This window comes from Sphaeramia orbicularis, chromosome 21 (assembly GCF_902148855.1).
Source record: "Sphaeramia orbicularis chromosome 21, fSphaOr1.1, whole genome shotgun sequence".
Taxonomy (NCBI): Eukaryota; Metazoa; Chordata; class Actinopteri; order Kurtiformes; family Apogonidae; genus Sphaeramia; species Sphaeramia orbicularis.
The window spans coordinates 10,321,192-10,344,324 of NC_043977.1; the positions used below are offsets into that span (position 1 = coordinate 10,321,192).

At 39.4% G+C, this 23,133-nt stretch overlaps 1 protein-coding gene across 1 annotated transcript in view; it reads right to left on the reverse strand.

Annotated features, from left to right (window-relative positions):
- Nucleotides 1-5,058: 5,058 nt before the first annotated feature.
- The window catches only part of LOC115412490 (contactin-associated protein-like 5), a 108,996-nt gene continuing 90,921 nt past the window's right edge, over nt 5,059-23,133 (reverse strand). Inside the window, exons 13-24 of the mRNA XM_030125023.1 lie at nt 21,743-21,943; nt 20,752-20,908; nt 20,065-20,192; nt 17,043-17,213; nt 16,330-16,548; nt 15,889-16,128; nt 13,498-13,725; nt 12,690-12,823; nt 11,851-11,938; nt 9,315-9,518; nt 8,746-8,820; nt 5,059-7,121 (exon numbers count right to left, since the gene is read on the reverse strand). Coding sequence (XP_029980883.1) covers nt 6,898-7,121; nt 8,746-8,820; nt 9,315-9,518; nt 11,851-11,938; nt 12,690-12,823; nt 13,498-13,725; nt 15,889-16,128; nt 16,330-16,548; nt 17,043-17,213; nt 20,065-20,192; nt 20,752-20,908; nt 21,743-21,943 — 2,069 coding nt within the window. The 3' untranslated portion in view covers nt 5,059-6,897. The remainder of the gene's footprint in view (nt 7,122-8,745; nt 8,821-9,314; nt 9,519-11,850; nt 11,939-12,689; nt 12,824-13,497; nt 13,726-15,888; nt 16,129-16,329; nt 16,549-17,042; nt 17,214-20,064; nt 20,193-20,751; nt 20,909-21,742; nt 21,944-23,133) is intronic.

Here is a 23,133-nt window from a genome sequence, read left to right on the forward strand (position 1 = left end):
AAAAAAAAAAAAAACATCATCCCCTTAGACCAGAAATCCTACTTTTACTTGATTTATTACATTAATCCTCTTATTTGTGTTTAATCTTGTATTTTTTGAGCATATTATTAGAGTTTTATGACATTGATCTTGTTCTAATTCTGTTTTATATAATTAAATATTAAAACGGAACATTTTCTAAAAAATACAAAACGAATCTGATTTCACCCTTAAAAACCAAGAACTGGTTTTATGGTTTGTTTTTCCTCTAAGTTATTTATGTCCATTTATTATAATATTATGGTCTGTATTTGAACTGTTTCAGTATAAATCACGTTTATTCAGTTTGATGTGATTTGTCATGTTTCCTGTTAAAGCTGTGAAATGGTTTTATCTGGACCTGGAAATGTTAGGTTGTTCATGTTATTCTTGAAAATAAATAAATAAACAAAAATATAAAGAATTGATTCTTGAGAGGTACAGTATTTAATAATAACAATGAGGCCTGTTTGTTTATGAATAATGTTGTACTAATAAATATTCTGTAATTATTGAAGAAAATGGTTGAATTGTTGAGTCTGTATGACTGTACTGCCATCAACATTTTGTTATGAATAATTCAGTTACTGCATTATGGATTGTTGTGGTTCGATGCTAAAATTAGGGAAATAGTATTGTTTGATTGTTGTATTAAGTTAATGATAAAGGTGTAAAAGCACTGAGGGGTAGGATTAAATAAGTTCATACTTCTTCCTACTCCTTTTCGACCATGCAATATTCAGACTTGTGTGTGCCTGAAGATAGATTCTGTCCATTTAAATGTTATTTTGTTTATGTCTTAATTTGCTTTTTGTTTTTTCTTTGCATGTTCGAAATAAATAAATAAATAAATAAAATTCCTTTTTTTTAAAAGGATTGTTTGTAAATGTAAGCATTTCGTGTAATTTACTTTTTGCACTAAAACAGATAAATGTGTATTTGTCATTATTTATAGGTTATTGTTATTATTATACTGCTCTGATCCACTTCAGATCATATTGGTCTGAATGTGGAACCTGAACGAACATGATTTTAACACCATTTATTGTTAATATCTTCAGTGTCACTTTTGCATTTCATAAATGGACTGGACCCTCTGGTGGCCGGTTTTGGCCCATGGGCCGTATGTTTGACACCCCTGTTCTAAACTGTAATTTCCCAGTTTGGGATAAACATTTAAAACCTGTCAAAGTGTGAACCAGTGTGTGGAGCTGCTGTTCATTCTGCCGCCACCAGGGGGCACTGTTACACTGTAGAACCTGCACCAGCTCATCTGAAAAACACAAACTCAGTCCAACCTGATGCCACAGCTTTAAGAATATATCCACTTTTATTATTAAAGTATACATCTGTACAATATACCCCTAATAAAACTGCAGTTGTACAAATTATTCAGAGGAAGTCGTTGCATCAGACAGAAACAGAAGAACATACGAGGAGGGTCTTACGTCCCAGACGGAGAACGGCATCATGGGAGTCAGGATTTTACACCATTAGAAGAAAAACCCAAACAGACCAATAGAACACACGTGTCGGTCCAGATGACCTCTGACCTCTGGGTTGGTTGATTTTCATGCTACTTTAAACAGTTCAGTGCAAAACGTCTCACACATCAGCTGACCTTTCACACGGTCACATGACACCGCGGCGCCACGTTCACGGCCACCGTTCCATAAAGTTTAGAGCCTCTGGTCTGAACGTCCTTCAGACCAACAAACAGAGACGGAAACACAACATGGACGTCATGAGGGCGGATCAAAGCGTCTTCACCTCCCCCCGGTGGTCGGCTGAGGTATCGCTCACAAGCCCCGCCCCTTTTATGCTAATGCATGACACTATATGAAGTACACGCCCAATTGTTTCAGTCATTCAGATTTATGCTCAAATCACAGTCTCAGATCAGTTTGTATTAATTTAAGGCATTTGATGAAATTAAAACAGGTGATTGACAGCTCTGAAAACCAATCACTGTCATGTGATGTACAGGAGGGAACCAATCAGGTGGACTCAGCTCCTCATTATGTCTCATATGAAATATTTTGGCTTCGTTTTTACTCAGTGGGAGGAAACAGTAGACATGATGGAAATGATGTTCTAAAGGCAGATTAAAACTAATGAGACAGGAGTGAAAATATGAAGAACATGAACGTCAGACCTCAGGTTGTGAATGTGTTGAAGGTTCAGATGAAATGTGTGAAGCAGATGGAGTTTGAATCTGATATTAGACAGAATTTAGTCTGAAGAACGAGAATATGTGGACGTGAAAACAAACGAGAATGGAATCATTCACATGTACAGACACGTACAAACCAGTGGAAAAGGAGCTTATTTAACCCATAAAGACCCAGATACACACCAGTGTTGAACACCTGCTGATCCACTAATCCTATCAATACATGCAAAGAAATTGTGTGAAATTTAGTTTGTCTTTTCATGGTCATCAGATATGACACATTTAGACGTTCAGAGGCTCTGTAGTTACTGTGGAAACACCATCATCTTCTACAACATTGATTCACCAGTAAAACCATGGAGTTGGATCAATGACAGTGGATGGACACACTGGGTTTGTGTTCAGTTAATGAGAGATCTGACTGAAAAAATACACTTTTTCTCAAGTCTTCTCTGTTTCTGATATAATAACCCTCAAATGTAAAATCAGACTGATGACTAAAGTACATGATCAGAAAATTAAATATAGGAAAAATACCTGAATTTACTGAAAAAAAAAAACGCAAAATACAGAAGATTGTATTATGATAAATGGTGATAAATCACTTAAGAAAGATTAAATAGAGAGAAAAATGAATTTGGGAACTGACACAAAAGTACCACTGGGTCTTTATGGGTTAAATATTTCAGTTCTTCTATTTAGAAAATATTTAATATGTGAACATCAAACCAAACCAAGAGTTTCAAATGAGATAAATGAGATGTGTAGAAAACATCAGATAAACTTATATTCCCTGGTTTTCTCTGCCCACATCACCCCCTACACTTTTTTTTAAATTCCTTTCACATATTTGCTGTAAATTCCAGTCGTATCTTGATGCAGAAACTGTCAAGTACACATGTATGGTCAGTATGGCCTTGATAAAATAATAAAATACACCTTTTTCAGAAGATGCTTATGTAGAAACCTCAGATGTGTGTTGTCAGAACTAGATCCGACCTCCATCTGCTTCTGTTTGGATTTACATGGTTCTGTACTCGGGAACATAGAACCTGGAACCAGCATCACTAATGGAACATATGGTGAATAACTGAACTGTAAACACAACTCTGTCACTGTTCAACAGGCAAACCTCCTGAAAACCATGGAGGAAACAACCTGGTTTGTTCTGAAAGTCCACGTGTGAGACCTGGACCCAGCTGATGGTTGGACTTCACTAAGGTTAAGGTTAACAGGAACTGTATTTAGTCTTTTACCCAGAATACAAACACACCTAGCATTAGCATTAGCACTGTTTAGCACAGTGAGCTGCCATTGGGACCAACTCCAGTTCTTCACCAGCACTGTGGTCAGGAGAATAAACCTAGCATACATGTACCTGTTTATAATTTACTATGAACAGAGTTAGCGCTGGTGTTACTACTGTAGCGTTAGCTCCCACCACTTTTTAAAGGTAAATTATGAAATAATCCAAAACATCCATAAAAGTGTGTGAGTAACTGGAGGGCAGAGCGGGCTTTGAGTTTGGTGTGAACAGAAACCATGTGACACTGAAACAGGAAGTGACTCTGCTGGTTCTGAACTAAATAAAACTCATGAGGTTATTTATTCAGTTTATCTGACGCAAAGTTTACCGAACCATGTTAAATTTAGCTACATGAGCTAATGTCAACAGCGGCCATGTCCATTGTCCATCCTCTGGACACTGTGACATAAGCTCCGCCCACAGACAATGTTGGCAGCGAACAGGCCCAGAGTGTCATGTGATTAAAAAACGAACATGGAAACAAAAACAGGTACAAATAAAAAGTCCAGATTAGGCACTCGTACAGTAGGCGGTCCTTGGCCTCCGACAGCGCAACATTCACTGGCACGAAGAAAACAGGCCACGCCCACACCCATCCAGTAGGCCACACCCATGGCCATCTAACAGGCCACACCCACAGCTCTGGACTTCAGCAGGTTCCACCCGATGGGGAACCAGTCAGGAGGATTTCTGACAATGCGGTGCATATTCAGGAGGAGGAGCCAGGGAGTCTCCGCCCCCTTAGTGGGTTTATTGTTCAGACAGTATGGGGCACTGTGACAGAGTATCCACTGGTACTCCCACATGTACTCCGATGCAGTACTCCATTTCCTGTCATGCTCAGTGTAGTATTCCCACATGCACAGGTGCAGTACTTCCACGTGTACTCAGACGTAGTACTACTACATATGCTCAGATCTAATACTACATGTATTCAGGAGAAGTTCTCTGATGCGTAGTACAACGCAGTACTTCATCTGCTGGCATGTAATTCTCCTGTAAAAGTTAAATGTAGTACTCCCACATGTACTCAGATGTAGTCAACCCATGTTCTCAGGAGAGTACTTGTACATGTATTCAGATGTAGTACTCTAACATGTGGTTAAACCTAGCACTTGATCAGATGAGAAGTAACCCTCAGTGTAGTATTCCAAAATGTACTCCATCTGCTGGGATGTAATCCTCCTGCAAAGTTCAGCGTAGGACTCGTATACAGTATGTATTCAGACGTAATACTCCTACATGGGTTCAGACCGAGTACTTCGTGTGTTGGGATCTAGTTCAGGTTTAGTACTCCAACATGCATCCAGATGTAGTACTCCTGTCTGTTTTCCCTTGAATTACTCCTTCATGTATTCAGGTGTAGTACTCCTTGTAGTCCAATGCTGTAAAAATCCTCTCTGTCTACTGTTAGATGCAGTATTCTGTGCAGTACTGATGCAGTTTCCCATAGTATTCACATGGTTAAATGCAGTTCTTCAACAAGTATTCAGATGCAGTACTACTTTGTGTAGTCAAACCTAGTACTCCTAAGTGTAGTCTCATGTGGGACTTTTTTTTTCTGTATCCACATGTAGTACTCGTTCAAGTAGACGGACGCAGTACTCCTCCTGTGGACGGTCCAGTACAGTAACGTCCAGATGCAGTACACTGCAGTAGATGTACTGCAGTTTACAGACAGATGTAGTATTTCTTAGTGTTGTTGAGTTTTAAACCAGAGGGAAGTGTTTTCTTTGTTGTTTTGTAGTTTTTCCTGTGTAGCACTGTGTAGTATTATGTATCAGGTGTAGTACTGTGTAGTACTGTGTAGTCAGGTGTAGTACTATGTAGTCAGGTGTAGTATTATGTAGTCAGGTGTAGTACTGTGTGTATCTGTGTAGTACTGTGTACAGTGTTGGGGTTACTGCGTTACTGTAATCACCTCAGTACTAATGAGTGCAGTTATTATTATTATTATTATTATTATTTTCCATCGACAGTATTTTATCGATACTGATGTAGTGAAGGTCAGATGTGTATTTGATGAACATGTAAAGACAAATGTCCAACATTATCTCAGTAGGAAACGTCCTCATGTCGTTCATCTGTAACATTTTAAATACATTTACATCATAATCTGAACCTATGATTATTATAGTTTTTTTTTCAGAATCTGTCATTTTCTATAAAACTACAAAATTCTGAAGCTCCTCTTCTCTATAGGATGTGTAATACCGTTGGGGGCCATTAGGTGGCCTCGGATGGCGTCAACCAATCAGAGCAAGCGGGGGCGGAGGCTTCCATAGATTAAAAAAATATGTGATAATCTTTTAATTATTATTAGTTTCTAAATGTGAACAGTACTACACAAACTTCAACTGAAATAGTCTGACAGGTTCATTCTGGGTTTTATTTAAAGTTCTTTGCAGTGATTTACGTTCTTTATATTTATATATTTATATATTTTGTTCTTTTTTGTTGGTGTGAACACTGTTCTAGGGTTATTTATTTATTTATTTATTGTTCATTATGTTCTATCATGAGAACAGTTGAAATGAATAAACTTCATTTTGGTGTAGTAGTAGTAGTACTCAGGACATAGTACTGTAAATGCAGTCTCATGCAGGACATGAGGTGTAGTACTCTTCATGCAGACAGTGTAGTACTGGACATGAATACACTCAGCAGTCACACATAGTACTGTGTACTGTGTGTACTATGTTTGTAGTTTAGTTGGTATCGTATATGTGATGTAGTGACAACACTGGTTGAACAGACGAGTATCATTGTATGCATGAGAAAAAATGACCTGAGTAGATTAATAAAGTACTCTAATCAGGGAGTAAAAAAACAATACTTTTAAAAACATGAGTAATGTGTATTACAGTATTTTTATACAGTAACAACCCCAACACTGACAGTCAGTCAATATTTTGTGTACTCACATATAGCACAGTGTGTACTTGGATGTAGCGTAGTGTGTACTCGGCTGCAGTACAGTGTGTACTCACATGTAGTACAGTGTGTATTCACACAGAGTATGATATGTACTTGGATCTAGTACAATGTGTACACTCTGATGTGGTGCACTATGTACTCAGATGTAGTATAGTGTACTTGGATGCAGTACACTATGTACTCAGATGCAGTACTTTGTGTACTCAGATATAGTCCAATGTATATTTGGAAGTAGTACAGTGTGTGCTCAGATTCAGTACAATGTGTACTCAGATGCCGTACAATGTGTACTCGGATACAGTACACTGTACACACAGATGTAGTACACTGTGTACTCAGATGTAGTATAGTATACACTCAGTTGTAGTGAGCGAATACTCAGATGCAGTACTCCTTCATATTGTCTCTGACTGAGTTGTGTAGATGTAGTACACTGTACACACAGATGTAGTACAGTGTGTACTCAGATGTAGTACTCTTTGACATTGTCTCTGACTGAGTTGTGTAGATGTAGTTCTGTCCTGTATTCTGTCTCCACACTATGTCTATGTTCCTTTTCCTTCACGCCGCCACCACCACCACCACCACCACCACCACCACCTCCTCTTTGGATGCGCCGTCGATATAGGAGGCGGGTTACCACGGCGACAACGCACACCATGATGAAGACCACTGCCGTCACCACCCCTGAAGGTGGAGGAAGACACAGACAAAAGATAAAATATTCCTGTAAAACTATCTGATTGTGGTTGCAGCTGTATAGTACACAGGGTTAATGGTGTCCCTCAGGAGTCGATACTTGGACCACTGAAGTTTCCATATGTATGTAAATAATATGTGGTATTTATTAAATACGCTGTTCTACTTTATGCAGATGACACTGTTTTCTATTGCCCAGTCCTTGTTTCCTACAGTTTATCATTCATTTGACTCAGAATAAGTTGGTGTTGAAAATAAACCAATTAACTTCATGCTGTTTCCGAACATCTGCTTGTCCTAATACTTCAACTGTTCTTGGGATTGAAATCAAAATGATGAGTTCTTATTACTGATCATAAGTTCTCGTTTCTTCATCCTTTAATCACTGCTTTATTGGAATCTGATCTGCTCTGTAAAATATGATCTGAAGTCTCAAAATATTCCACAAATGTTGATCCCCAGAGTTAGAACAGAATTAGGCCAAACAGCTTTAAATACACTAGCTGTTCTTCTAGAATAATGTACAGAAGGACCTGAAACTGTCACTACCGATTACTTTGGGGGAATTTAAGTCCGTTTTAAAGGGTAAAAAAAAAAAAAGTTCTTATGGTGATTGTGATGCCTCCTAAATTTAGTTTTTCAGAAATTTCCCAGTTGTGTCCTTGATCTGTTACTGCAGATTAATCTGGATGTGGTGTTCACTCATTTTCAGCTGGATCTGTCTCTTTGTGTTCTATTTGTGTTCACTGTCTTAAAAACTTGTGCCGTTACAAGATACTCTCATAAAAACACACAAAGAAACAAGTGACTGACAACTGTAAATAACAGTCATTTTTAACCCTTCAAATGCCATGTTTATAATGTAAAAAAAAAAACATTTTGTAATGCAAAAAACACATTTTTTTTTCTTTTTTCTTCAATTTACTACATAAAAAACTGGATTAGTTAAATTTTTTTTCAACCTGGCATGCGTCAATGATTAGCACCAACATTGGTTAATATACATTATCATTTTTTGTACTCAAATGTTAAATGCTAAAATGTGTCAGTGTGCATTTTGTATTACCTTGGTAGAAGGGTGTTCAAGGAGGAATTTAACATTGTTTACAATGTGCTGATTTTAGTGGTTGGGTCAGAATTTTAAAAATTATGCAAAAATGAACAACTTTTGAATTCTGACCTAAAACGAATTGTGAAAAATAATATGACCTTTAACAACATGAAATGCAAAGTGTCCATAATATGCTCATCTAGATACTGGAAGGTTAAAATTACTTTTATCTGACATGGATTAAATGAACTGATTGTATTTTTATTCTTGTATCAGTTCCTTCTGTTTCCTTTGGTTTTCATGCCTGATGTTCCTGTGATTGTTCAAGTACAGATCATTTTCTGGTTCTTCCTGAGTCTAAAGTTCTGGAGATTCATTAATATAATGTTCTGAGTCAGTTTTCTGGAGTTTTTGGAGCTGAAATTGACACAGTCAGCAACAGTTGACAGTTGATTCATTTCCTTATTGTTGTCGTACATAAAGCCATTGAGTGATGAGTTATAATCACACAGTGGAATCATCTACACAATACACACAACCACACACAGGCGTGGAACAGACCTGCGATTACAGCCACATCGCTCTGAGAGTCGGCGCCCAGATGCTCCTTATCTTTACTTGCCGTCGCAGACTGATCTGAGGACGCAGAGTGAGACATTCATTGGCTTCATATAATGAGGGAAAACACAGCGCTGGTCTGTTATTGACAGGAAATACACAAAACACACAAAACAACAGCAGGAAGACGACAACACAGCCTCACAGAGACCGGTTTAGACGGACGAGTCCAAACAGACCAACAAACTACAGCGAACACAGGAGGTCCATGAACCTCACACAAAAGAGGAGGAGCTTCAGTTCATCCAAATCTACACAACAGCTGTTATTCTGAAAAACACACACGTCCATGTTTACATTTTCACATCAAACAGAAAAAACACATTCATCACATTCATTCAGATTCAAATTCATTCAGAAGAATTAAACCCTTTAGTTTAGACTAAAGACGCAAAAGACCATTTATATTATGGCAAAGATGGTAACGTACAAAGACCTAAACCCAGACCCAGACCTGGACACAGACCTGGACCTGGACTTAGACCTGGACCCACACCTGGACCCAGACTAACCTTGCAGGTTGTGCCATGTGATAGAGTCGGCCAAAGCACCACAGTTTGATTGGACGACGGGGCCTCGGATGGTGACCAATGAGCTTCCTCGGTTGAGCAGCGCCGCCTTCAGAGGAGCCACGTGGTTGAACTGGACCGAAGACAGGCAGCCTACGAAGCCCTTAGAACTCGCCTGGACCACCTCGTCCTGGAAGCCCTCGGTCCCTGAGGAGACACGGGACGGGTCAGTACCATCCTGGATCAGGTCTGCACCTGGTCTGGACACAGTTAGTACCGGTCTGGACCTGGTCTGGACACGGTCAGTACCGGTCTGAACCCAGACTGAAGCTAAAACTGGGTTTAATTTCAACATTTTTGACATTCAAGTCTTTTATTACATTATTTTAGATGGTGGATAATAATCTTCATGTACAAAAGAAAATAAAACAGTCAAACCTGGACTTAAATGTCCAGTATTTGTCTGTGAAACATAGAGGTTTAAAGCTTTACTTCCATTCCACTGATGGTTTTATGAGAATATTTAGTTTGATACAGATTCTCACTGTGAATTTTTCCAACTCAATAAACAACAGGATTAGATTAAACTGAAACAGGTTTGATCAATAAAACAGCCCTGTTTTTTCAGGGTTCGTGTTTCATGCAGTTTTTCTACTTTTTATTGAACTGTAACAATTCAAACCAAGTAAATATAATTAAATACTCCATTTCACAGAAAGACTAAAATAAACTGAAATTAATACAAATAAAAGACAAATCAAACTGATTAGTAGAACTGGTTTTGTGGCTAATTTTTTTCTTCATTTACCCTTCCCTAAGTGACTTATCACCATTTATTCTATTATCCTCATTTTTTCAGTGTAAATCCTGTATTTTCCTATATTTAATTCACTGATCATGATGTTCATTAAAGCTCAGAGTAAATTCAAAGGTAAATTTTAACAGATAAACTGATGTTTTATTTTAACTGAGGTCCAAGTCAAAATAATGAGCATGTATCATTGTGATTTTCAGGGTCATTATTGTGATTTTCAGGGTCATTATTGTGATTTTCAAGGTCATTATTGTGATTTTCAGGGTCCATCTCGTCCACTTCGTTGGATGAGATGAGCTTCAGTACAGACTACAGTAAAACTAAATTAAATCTAGTCTGTTCTTCTGACCAGGGTTGGACCGACCATATGGAGTACCGGTCGTTTTCTCGGTGGGCCGATCAATATTGGGGCTGAATGGACGGCTGTTTTTTTTTTTTTTGTAACTACGGTAACCCTCCCAGCCCAGGGAGATAGACATGTAATTGGCCCAGCTGTTTGTCTTTCATCTAAATCAGGGGTCTCAAACTCCGGTCCTCGAGGGCCACTATCCTGCATGTTTTAGATGTATCCCTCTTCCAACACACCTGATTCAAATGATAAGCCTACCATCAAGCTCTGCAGAAGCCTGATAACGACCGTCAGGTGTGCTGGAAGAGGGAAACATCTAAAACATGCAGGATACCGGCCCTCGAGGATCTGAGTTTGAGACCCCTGATCTAAATGGTCAATCCTTGACCTTCAGTAGCATCGGCCCACACAGCTGCAGATTGGTCCACTGGCTTGTCCATTTTCAAAATACTTGGCCCAGTGGCCCTATGAAAGAGGCTACAGTGGCCCAGAAATCCCACCCCCTCATCCAATCGCCTTAATGAAAGAAGACGTAGAGAGAAAGAGAGTCATCCTAGAGAGAGTGGTATCATCTTACCAACAAAAAGAAATTAATAAAATGGAGAAGGCGACAAAAAGATGCAAAGACGGTGCCACAAAATTGAGGGAGAAGAAAAGAGAAGCACTAACAGCTGAGGCTGCAACGAGTAAAAACATTCTGATGATGTTTGCTGCAGGGGGCGGGGCTAGTAGCAAGGTGGCTGCTGCTTCACCGGGTCCATCACAGCAACAGCAGGTGTTATGGGACCAGTCTGATGAGGATGGAGACGGTGAAACCACCAGTAACATGGTACACCAGCCGAAGACTGGAGTTGAAAATGTGAAGGAGGTGGTGATGTTGTGGTCAGCTGAAGAACACATGTACGCTTTACTTTCAACATTCTCGTGTTATACAGTTCACATCAATCAAGCACTGATTAACTACTGTTACAATATTATTGTAACAGAAAACAGGGACATTGTTCAGTAAAGGTGGTGGTATTAAGGGCTTGTGTGTATCTACATTAACGGGGTGAGTCAGTAGACCACCTGGTTATGGTGGGTCAGTCTGGACCAAAAAGTCCAGGGCCGTATTTTTGTCCCAGTCCAGGCCTGCCTCTGACTTAACCCCGTCCTCTGCTCTAATCTGTGCTGATTGCCGATCTGGCGACTGTAATAACATAAAGCCGGTCTAAGTGTGCTGTGTGATGTGATCTGAGCCTCAGTGAAATGGAAGCTGTGTGGTATCGACGCTGAAGTCTAATTACTGAAGCTGAGGAGTGAAGAGCAGAGGAAACGGTGCAGGAAGCCACCGATAGTGTGGAGTCAGACAAACATTAAGGCCATGAGACACTTACTGATGACTTTGCCCAATGTCAGCGATCTGATTAGGATCAGCTCTGCATCCGATGACAGACTGTACTTTCTGTGGACGTCCTGGTCGATCTGAAAGCAATCAGACAGAACCGGGTTACGGGAAACCCAAGCCCTCGCCAACACCATAACACGGCGCGATCGGCTGCAGATTGTGTTGTTGACCGACCAACACAAACCACTATCGGCCACAGCCCGCCCCGCCCACCACAGACACCAGAAACAGCAGAAACATTAAGGCCCAGGGCGGTGGCAGCGGACCACGTTCATTCAGAAAACATACCCGTTAAAGATGTCTGATTTAGAAACAGGACCCGGATGGTGGACGGTCTGTGCATCTGGACCTAATACATCTGTTTTATCTATGTCGAACTTAATAAATATGATGTAGGGGGTGCCATTGAGTCACTGTGTCCCCCTACAGGCCAACAGAGGAGGTACATGTGTTCACACCTGAACGATTACAATGACAAATTACATAGAAAACATCAGTTACCACAAATTCCTGTTGAAGTCCTACCCTGTGACCGTGCTCGTTTTGCGATTTACTCATTTTATAAATCAGTTTTCCCCACTGAAATGAACTGAAATATAATTAATCCATTCCAGCCCCCAAAACCACCCAAAAATTCCCCAAAAACATCTAAAACCCACCCAAACAAACTGGTCCTGACAGGTTCTACTATATAATCTTTTCTTCTTCTTCTTCTCATATTAACTGTAATCTGTGTGATGGATGGGTTTGTTGACATGTTTTTCAGCTGTAGGATGTAACAGGTCCACCTTAGTGGTGTGAACGGTATCCTGGGTCATGTGACCTCACCTGGACGTACAGGTCTCGTCCCTCGCGGTGCAATCGGACCCGGTGGAGGCGTCCGTCGGAGAAGCTGCCGACCACTGGGCTGAACACGTCTGGACTCCTATCGGTCTGGAGCTGGTACCAGATCTGAAGACTACCTGCAAACGCATCATATGACTCTTGGTGAGTTCAGGGTCAGTGGGCAATTACACTATCAGTAACACTGATATAACTACATTAGTAGTTTTAATGTCAGTTTAACCCTTGCGTTCCTCCTTCATGGAAAAAATGTACATGCACTAAAAAACTGATATAAAGTCATCATACATTAATTTTTTTCCCCCTAAATTCAGCCCTGTTCAAAACTACCAAGACTTGTCACTTTTAAATTAAAACTTATGTTTTATCTATCTATTTTTCTATTGTATTTGATGCCTCTTGTCCTGTGCTACTGTAACATTACTATTATCATTATTATTATGTTAATATCACTGCTGATAAATTAACATGTTCCAAATTGTTTTTTTACTGTGATTTTTATTTATTATACTATAATGTTTGTTAACTCTTTTTGGCTCATTGTTTCTTTCTCTCTGTTGTCGACTGTTAAAGCTTACCTTACGTCTTCTTCAACAGTCTGAGTGTTTTACTGGACTCTTTGTAAATCTGTGTCTGTCTCCTCGGCCTCCGATTGAAGCCGTTTTCTGTGTATCTGTACCATTTTTGGCCTTTTTTTGGCTGCGTTTCTACCGTTTTTTGTCTGTTTTCTGTGCGTTTGTTCCGTTTTCTGTCCATTTTCTGTGCGCTCATACCATTTTCTGTGTGTCCATACCATTTTTGGCCAGGATGACAGCGATGTGCTGGCGGCTGAAGGTGCTGACGCTCAGCAGCATGGCCGGGCTGCTGGAGGTGACGAAGCTGAAGGCCACGTCCTCTCTGGCCCGGCTGCTGCTCTCTCTGGAGACGCTGGAGGCCTGAGAGCTCCGGTTCTGCATCACTGAGAAGGGCTCCTGGAAGGTGAAGGTGACCGAGGACTCCCTGTCGAAGGACACCGACACCTCTGGACACGCACACACACACAGACACAGACACAGACACACACACACACACACACACAAACACACACACACATATACGCAGGTCGGGTTACAAACCAAAAGATAAAATGAAGAGGCTGTCACGGTTCATATCAACACTCAGAGATCTGCATCCTGTTTACGGGAGGAAACGGCAGGATTTCCCCAGACGGGAGGCATCACTATCAGACAGAAAAAACAGAACAGAAAAAAAAAAACAGAAGAAGCAGAAGACACCTCTGCATCTTCACCTACTGAAAACACATTAACTGGTTCTATTAATGATGCATGTGTTGATGAATGGAATCTGGACCAGAGGTGAAATACTGGACTTCACATTTAACAACATAAAACTGGACTCAGATTAAACTGTACTTTTATTCTAAAAAAAAAAAAAAAAAGACAAAAAAATTTAACATTACATATAAAAAAAATTTAATTACACAAAAATATTTCCACCTACAAACAATCCTTTAAAAAAATGGGAAAAAATTTGAACAAACAGAAATATCTTAAGAGAAATAAGTACAATTTTAACATAATTTTATTGATGTTGCTCAAATTTTTGTTCATTTTTGTGCATGTTTTCTTTTCATATTTCTTAATTGTTTTGGTTATTTTTACTTATTTCTGTTCATTTCATTCATACTGTTATTTATAGGTTTATGTTATCGTTTCAGTGGTCCCACTTTAGATCATATTGGGCTGTGAATCCAAAATATGAATAATCTGAACAAATAAGAACATGAAATACTTTCAGATAAATAAGTGCAATTGTACCAATATTCTGCCTGTTACTAAATGTTTTGTGTATTTATAGATCCACTGTGATCTGTAAGTTATAATTACATGTGTAAATGATAAACTGAGGCAGAATATTGTTAAAATGGGACGTATTTTTCTTAACAAATTTCAGGTATTTCATGTTCAGATTTTTTAAAGGATAGTTTGTAAATGTAAACATTTTCACAGTGTAATTTTCCTTTTTTCATTGTAAAACATAGAGAAAAGTTTGTGTTTGTCATTATTTATCAATTATTATTTTACTGGTTTGACCTGTTTTAGATCATATTGGACTGAACTAACCTGAGTTTGATGTCCTTGGTTTATCTCTTTTATAAATTGTTTATATTCTGTATATATATTTTCAGTTTTCTCTGGCTTTTTTTCCTTCTCCATCTGCAGACATTGGATTGTGCAACTGTATTTGTGTTGATTGTTGCCTCTCATTGCGACATGTTGTCTTATTTTATTCATGTTTGTCTTCTTTTGTTGTGGTTTTGATCCATAGAAACACAGATGAATGTCCTCAGTGATACATGAATAAATCCGTGTCCTCCTGGTCTCTGTCCTCACATAAAGATGGATCTGATTAGAAATATGTTTCTATCAGATCAACCAGGGTTTACATAGTCTGTGTGTTTGTGTTCATCATGGTTTCATCTCCTCTGAATCATCCTTTGGTTTATGTATAACATGCACTGGATGAATAAATAAATCGTCACAGTCAGATCAAAAATACACACATATAAACATTCATTTATATCCAGATGAAAAACATCAGTCCATGTTTACTTTATTCAACTGAACCAATACATGTTATTCAATAAACTCACTGTGTCTAAATCTGAGGGTCGTGGTCCCACAGAGGCCGTGGTGTTGTTTATATCAGGTCACAGATTAATGTACATGACAATAGATGATAAATGGACTTTATTTATAATATAATATATTAATAATATAATAATACAATGTATGGATTTAGTTTATTAAATCCCAACATGATACAGGACATTTGATAAGTTTACATTTATAATAATAATAAATATGTTTATATTCTATTACCTTAGGTCATATTTATTATTTCATATATTCTTATAATATTTAACATTTATATGTTTCTTTACCTTCATTACAGTTCAGACCTCTGTAGACTGATTATAATGTTACATATTTTTAGATTTTCTTATAAAATTTTAAATTTTTTTTTCTTTATCTTCTTCACAGTTGGGACCCCAGTAGTCTATTTTCTTATAATATTTAATATTTTTAATATTTCCTTACATTCTTTACAGTTGGGAACCCCATAATGATAGATAATGGTTTATATTTTATATATTTTATATTATATATTCAATATTTCTTACCTTCTTTACAGTTTGGACCTCCGTATGCTGACTGCGAACAGTCGCAGGCGTACCCACTGCTCTTCTCAATGCATCGTCCTCGGTTGTGACACAAACTACTGGAGCCGCTACAGTAACCGGGGCAACCGGAGCTGACGCCCGGTGCCATCTTGGCCCTCTCCTCCAGGTCAAAGGTCATGCCATTGACTGTTAGGGTTCGGATGCATCCCAGAAAACCCCTCTGCCGTGACGCTGTCCCCCCTGAGACCAACAGAACCAGAACCACAGGAGTTAGAACCATATGAAGACCTGGTCTGGGATCAGGCTCAGACCACGTGGAGACCTGGTTTGGGATCAGGTTCAGACCTGGACTTCCATCTGTGATGCTCTGGTGATGTGTTGTTAACTGACTCCGCCCCCTGCTCCCCTAGTCTGATCTGAGCATGCTCGATGGGTCTTTACCTACGAACAGCTGGCTGTTGAGGCGCAGGCGCAGGTGTCCATCAGGCTCCGCCTCCAGGAAGCGCACGGGCAGCTGGTCCACCTGTAGCAGCGCCTCCTTCACGTTCCGCTCGGCCCGGACGTGGTGCCACTGGCGGTCGTTCAGGGGGAGGTGGGACTTAACAGCGAGAATGGCCGGACCGTCACCCACGTCGAAGGAGAAGGTGACCACAGAGGGAGCTGGGGGAGGAGACAAAGACGGCGTTGGGCGGGGTCAGGACGTTTTACAGAATTCAACCCAAACAAATGGATTTCAAACATGTTCAGTCACTGGGACGGTTTTAATTAAATATGAAGATTTAAGTCCAACAATAAAAGGAAGGAACGTCAGGACTGGACGGAAATTATACCAACACAGGTTCTGATTCTGGTTCATATTCTGATTCTGTTTCTTTTTCTTATTCTGGTTCTGATTCTTATTGTAGTTCTAATTCTGGGTCTGATTCTTGTTCTGATTCTAGTTCTGGACCTTGTTGTAAATGATCAGTAACTGTATTAAAGCCGGTAGTTCTAACTGAGCCCATCGTGGTCTGATCTGTGGTCGTTTATCTGCCTCAGACCTCAGAGGAGCTGGTGCATTGTGGGTAAATCCCAGTGAATCTAACGGTGACAACAGTGTTCGTGCGTCGGCGTTCGGACGCCCACGGAAAAGCCTCTGTTTGGGGTGGACTCACAGCTCAGCTCTACTCGGATGAAGTGGGTCGGACCCAGATTCTCCAGGAAAACCCCCGATGCGGCGCTGGTCTTGAAGTAAAAGGAGATGTCGACGCCCAGCTCCGCCTGGAGAGTGGGGAAATGGAGGTAGGACGCCTCCTGGTAGAAGGACGCTGCGTTCCACACCGACTCTGAAAGGAAATGGAGAGACGGCGGTGGAGGGCAAGGCTTCACACCGTTAAACCAGCCAATCACACGACAGAAACTCAACACACTGGTTCAAAAACAAACAGGACTGGACTCACAGAACAAAACCCAAAACCAGGAACAAAAATAGCAGAAACAATAACAGAAACCAACCATCGTCTGCAATGTCAAAGGGAAAATATTACATCATACTAAAGTAAAACAGCAGGAAATGAAGAAATAGGATGAAACGTTTAAGAAGGAGGGAAGACTTAAACTGGAGCAAAGGGTTAGGTTCCACATTCAGAACAAAACGAGCTTAAGTGGATCAGAACCAGGAAATGAATAACAGAATAACATATGAAGAATGACAAATACACATTTATATCTTGGTTCTAGTGTAAAAAAAAGTTAAATTACATGAAAATATTACATTTACAAACTGTCCTTTAACAAAAAAGATGAGAAACATGAACAACTAAGAACAACAGCAAATATCTAAGGAGAAATAAGACTAATTTGAACATCTTTTTATTAATGTTTCTCAAATTTTTGTTCATTTTTGTACATGGTTTGTTTTAATATTTGTTATTTTTTGTAATTTTTGAACTTTTTGTTCTTGTTTTATGTGTTTTATTCTTATTATTGTTCATTTTACTCATATTTGGCAATTTGTTTATTTTTGTTCATGTTTCTCAAATTTTTGTCCATTTTTGACATTACTTTTAAGCTATTATGTTATTATTTTACTGGTCCAGTTTTGGTCCACGGGCCATATGTTTGACCCCATATGGATGGTGGTCATGTGACCTGACACTTCATTAGTTCATTATTTTGGTTGTTGGTCGTTGTTAACGTCATATTTTAGTTAATTAAAGCTAAACGTCTACGCTTTAGTCACATCTTCACTGATTCATTTCCGATCCAAACCCTGTGTCTCTTTCCAAATACTTATGGACACAACTGAAGGACTGTTTTTCTACCACGTGTCCTGATTATTTATGGAAGAAGAAGAACCCTTATCACATGTTGGAGACAAAAGTGAATATTCATGTCGATATGAACCAGAGGTAAAACTGTCCGTCTTCTCCGATGTTCGTTTGGTTCATTTGATCTGAGTTTTTAGAGCGAATCCAAACTTCAGATCAAACCGTCGTGGTCCAAACTGATCCGGGTTCAGTCTCTGTATCATATGATGCTTTGGTTTGCATTCTTTTAATTGGTCTGTGATTTATTTTCACTTACTGGTAACTTATTTTTAATGTGTCATTGGGTTTCATGTGCTTTTATGTATATTTTTAAGCACATATATATATATATATATATATATATGTCAGGGTAGAGACTGCGATCTGGTAGGATCGGCAATTCTACCAGTAGAAACTCAGATCGGAGTCTCTACTGGTAGAAACTCTGATCTTACCAATAGAATTGCCAAATGCAAAGTTAATGTTGAAATTCCAAAGGTTTTGAGAAAATTGTTGTCATTTTATATTTCACAAATGGTTTTAATATTTGGTGCTTTCCATAAATTATTTATATATTATGTGAGCGTGCTGAGACTAACTAAAAAGTCCAGATGTGGTCATTGTACACATATAGTTTGAATATTTTGTGCTTTATATGAGGTTGCTGAAAATAACTAAATTAATAAATGAAAACAATTTCAAGCCATCCTACCAGATCGCAGTCTCTACCCTGACATGTACAATGACCACATCTGGACTTTTTAGTTAGTCTCAGCACGCTCACATAATATATAAATAATTTATGGAAAGCACCAAATATTAAAACCATTTGTGAAATATAAAATGACAACAATTTTCTCAAAACCTTTGGAATTTCAACATTAACTTTGCATTTGGCAATTCTATTGGTAAGATCGGAGTTTCTATCAGTAGAGACTCCGATCGAAGTTTCTACCAGTAGGATCCTACTAAATGTTTGGTAGGATCAGAGTTTCTACCAGTAGAGACTCCGATCGGAGTTTCTACCAGTAGAGACTCTGATCGGAGTTTCTACTGGTAGAATCGCTGATCCTACCAGATCGCGGTCTCTACCCTGACATATGTATATATATATTTATTTATTTATTTATTTTGCTTTGTTTATTTTTTATCTATTTACGTTATACAGTATATACTATATAAACTTTGCTTTTCTAATTTTCCAAAAAAAAAGAAAAAAAAAAAAGTAAAAAAAAATTGTTTAAAATGTTACAAAATGAAAAATAAAAACATGAAATATTTTTTTAGACCAAAATATAATACAAATGATTATTTTTAACATGAGAGTCCTAAAACCTATTGATTTGAACCTGGGTCATTTTGACTCATTTATGTCCAGACACTCATAGAAACAGTAGAAATACATCATATAAAACCTTTAACTCCTGCGGTAAGTTTTAGGATATGATGGATTCACAACAAAATAAACCTATTATCTGTAAAAAAAAAAAAAAAAAAAAAAACAACCCTAAGATTTAACGTGTTTCAGATCTGTGAGATGAGGCTTTAGTTCATATACTTTAAATATTTATAAGGTTTTATACTTGCTTTGAGTGTTGAGTGTCGTGTTGTGGTGAAGTTGTGGTTTCATCTTAAATAATTTTCATGTCGTTTTGGCACTTTTCTGCATCTACTGAATTAAAAACTAAACACTGAAGAAATAAGACAGAAATAATGATTAATGAGTGAGAATTAGGAAAAAGAACAAATAAAAGAAAACTAAAGATGAATCAGATGAAACAAAAACAGAAACATAAACTCCATCTTTCATGTTTCTAGTCCACATTTTCTTTTATAAACTATGACCCAGTTTATCTCTGATCATCACACAGTTGCCGTGATCACCTACTGTCTCCATAACAACGCAGTGGGCCGACACGGTACACGGCCTCAGATCCAGACCTGTTGGTGTCTCCGACCACGATGCGGCTGAGGGGGAGGTGGTCTTTGTAGGACAGGACGCCGCTGTCATTGGCCCTGAGACAGACAGAGACGGCGTGAAAAACACACACACATGCACACAAACGCACACACACAAACGCACACAAAATGGAGGGAAACCCCAGAGCAGACACACACATACACAGTGTTTGATCCTATATTTAGTTCATTAACGGCTGTAATTAATCACCTGAAAGGAAACAGAAGCTTTAAAATCAGTTCTAATGTTTCCCAGAGTGTTTGGTCTCAGAGGAGGAACGAACAGGTGGAGGTGCATTCTGGGAAAAAACTAACTCACCAATTCGCTACATAAGATGATGATATTTAAGAATTTATTAAATACAATAATGATAATTAATGGACATATTTAAAGTTAAGTTAAAGAAAAGAATAAAAGGTGCAAAAAAAGACACTCTCTGACATTTTATTACAAAACCCCCCATAAATAAATCTAGGCCTTAAAGGGTTCACGTCTGAACATTAGATAAAGACGATGACAGACCCGACCCTCATCACATGACCAGGTTTAATGACGGTCATGTGACTCAACGGCTGCAGATGTGTTCGTGGTCAAGTTAGTGTTGCGTTCACGTACCACGCGTCTCTGTCGGCGTCGCAGTTGCAGAAGTAGTTCATGTCAACGCAGTTTTCCTCCAGACTACAGGAACACTGCTGGACACCGGGCAGGAACCCACCCCAGTAGCTCCGCCTCTCTCCCCCCTGGTCCAACCACCATGACAGGGGCCGGCCATCTGCAACAGCCAATCACAGAGCAGATCAGTGCATTGCCACAGTGAACACATCCAACAGACACAGAGATGGAAACACACAGAAGGAATTCAACGACCAAAGCCCTGTCAGTGAAAACAGGGAATGGTTTGATCTGATACGTCTTCATTGATGACAATGTGTTTAATGACAACCACTGAAAAATTACCTCTTCACCTTTCACCTTTGAACTACGTCTGTGGAAAAAACCGACCCACTGGATAAGGATCATGGGAGTAAATGAGGGTCCATGGTCGATTAAACTCAGACTCTCGGAGGTTAAAGAGTTACATTTACAAGAAAAAAATTTAAAACTCAACTTCAGTATCAACACAAAACTATTTCCCTTTTTTACCACAGACACGTGAATGTTGCATCTGAAATGACTGTCTCTGTTTGTAATAAACGTGTTTCTAGTTCTTCTGTAACGTTCCATCGTCCAGACATTCATTCATGTTTCAGTCTATCCCATCGCCATCATATTGGTCTGATGGTTCTGGTTCTGGACGACCCAGTTCTGTTTTGGCATCGACAGACGGACTCAGACCTGGGTTCTGTCTGAGCACATGTAGTCCAGAACTGACATCTGTTTGTCTGGACAGTGCTTTCATTCAATAGATTCAACGGACGAGTGGACGTTGGTTTGGTCAAAACTGAAGGAGCTGAAGCTGATCTGGTCTGAACCGGGTCATCATCGATACCAGTCAATCTGGACACGGAGGACAAGGACCCATGTCCAAACAAGACCAGTATGAACTGGGACAGACAAGACCAGGACGGACCAGACCAGGTTAGACCAGACCATGACAGAGTCTGACCTTTGGTGTTGAAGAGGCGGGACTTCCTGCAGGTGTAGACCACTTCCTGTTGACACTGTTCTGACCCAGTGACGATGGCCCGGAGCTGCTCAGCTGACGCGCTGTAGTTGAAATTCATGATGTGGGGTTTCTGCAGAGACGAGCCCTGGACTCGGACTGGGTCGGTGCTGTTATGGGTCACAACGGTCCAAACCCGCTCCTCTGAAAACAGACACACAGAAGGTAACACGCACACATACACACAAATGGTCTAGGTTTATTTACTGTGTATCAGAGTACACACATAAATACACACGTACAAATACACATGTTATGTCTGTCATTGTAGTAAAGGTCCAGTATGTCTACCTTGTCTTAAAACCAGTAGTTTGTGATTTTGTTGTCGCCACTTTGGCTTTTTGGAACTATAAGTGACCATATTTAGACAAAAGGGGTGGAGCTGTGGCAGTTGAGGGGTCATGGGTAAGCTAATGCTAAATGCTAGCTCAGTGTTAACTATATATTAACTATACAGAGGTGTTTTGCTTCTATAGGTATCTGTGATCTTATTAAAGCAGAAAACATTTCCAGATGAACAATATGACTTATAAGAAGGTTCAGGAAAGAAAAAGGATTTTTTTCCCCGTCTATTCCAACCCACCAAACTTCAACCACAGCTTAACCTTCTCCATTGAGACAATTGACACATAAAGCACCAAACTTGCTCAATAACCTGACCCATCATCTGTTGTAGGAGGTGTAATAATGGTGTCGGTTTGTGAAGGATAATTACCTCAAACACTTGAAGAATGCAAACTAACTTTAATTACAATCTGAGTCTATAAATACACAGAAGCAAACGTGTTACTGTGATTTAATATTTCAGGAAAACAAATGTCCGACATCAGGCTTTAATGAAGTGCTGCTGTTTGTTAATTAGACTCATTACAACATAATCCAGTGTTTCCTGTTGCAGATGTGTAAAGTATCAGAGGACGGCTGAGTTTAACGGTGCTTAACTCCACTTTTATCCAACAGAGTCTGTAATGACGACCTGGAACCTGAACGCTGAGGGTTCCAGACGTCGGTCGGTTCCATCAGGCCTATATAATAATCGGTCCTGAGCGGCTCAGACATTCTCCTCCACTTATTATGCATGATGTGCAGCTCATATTTACCCAGCCTTAAGAGGAAATCCCTTCCAGGCGGCCTTATTTACATGTCTAATGGATTCTGTAATTGAGGTCGACCTGAGGCGGCGCCGCTTCCCAACCGCTAGGATTAGTGAGTCCAGGACGGAGAACACAGAGAACCTGAGATACCGCCTCATCCTCACGATAAACGGTCCACATGTATGTACAGAAGGACACAGTAGAGGTGGACAACGACGATAAGGACCAGACCCTCAATAA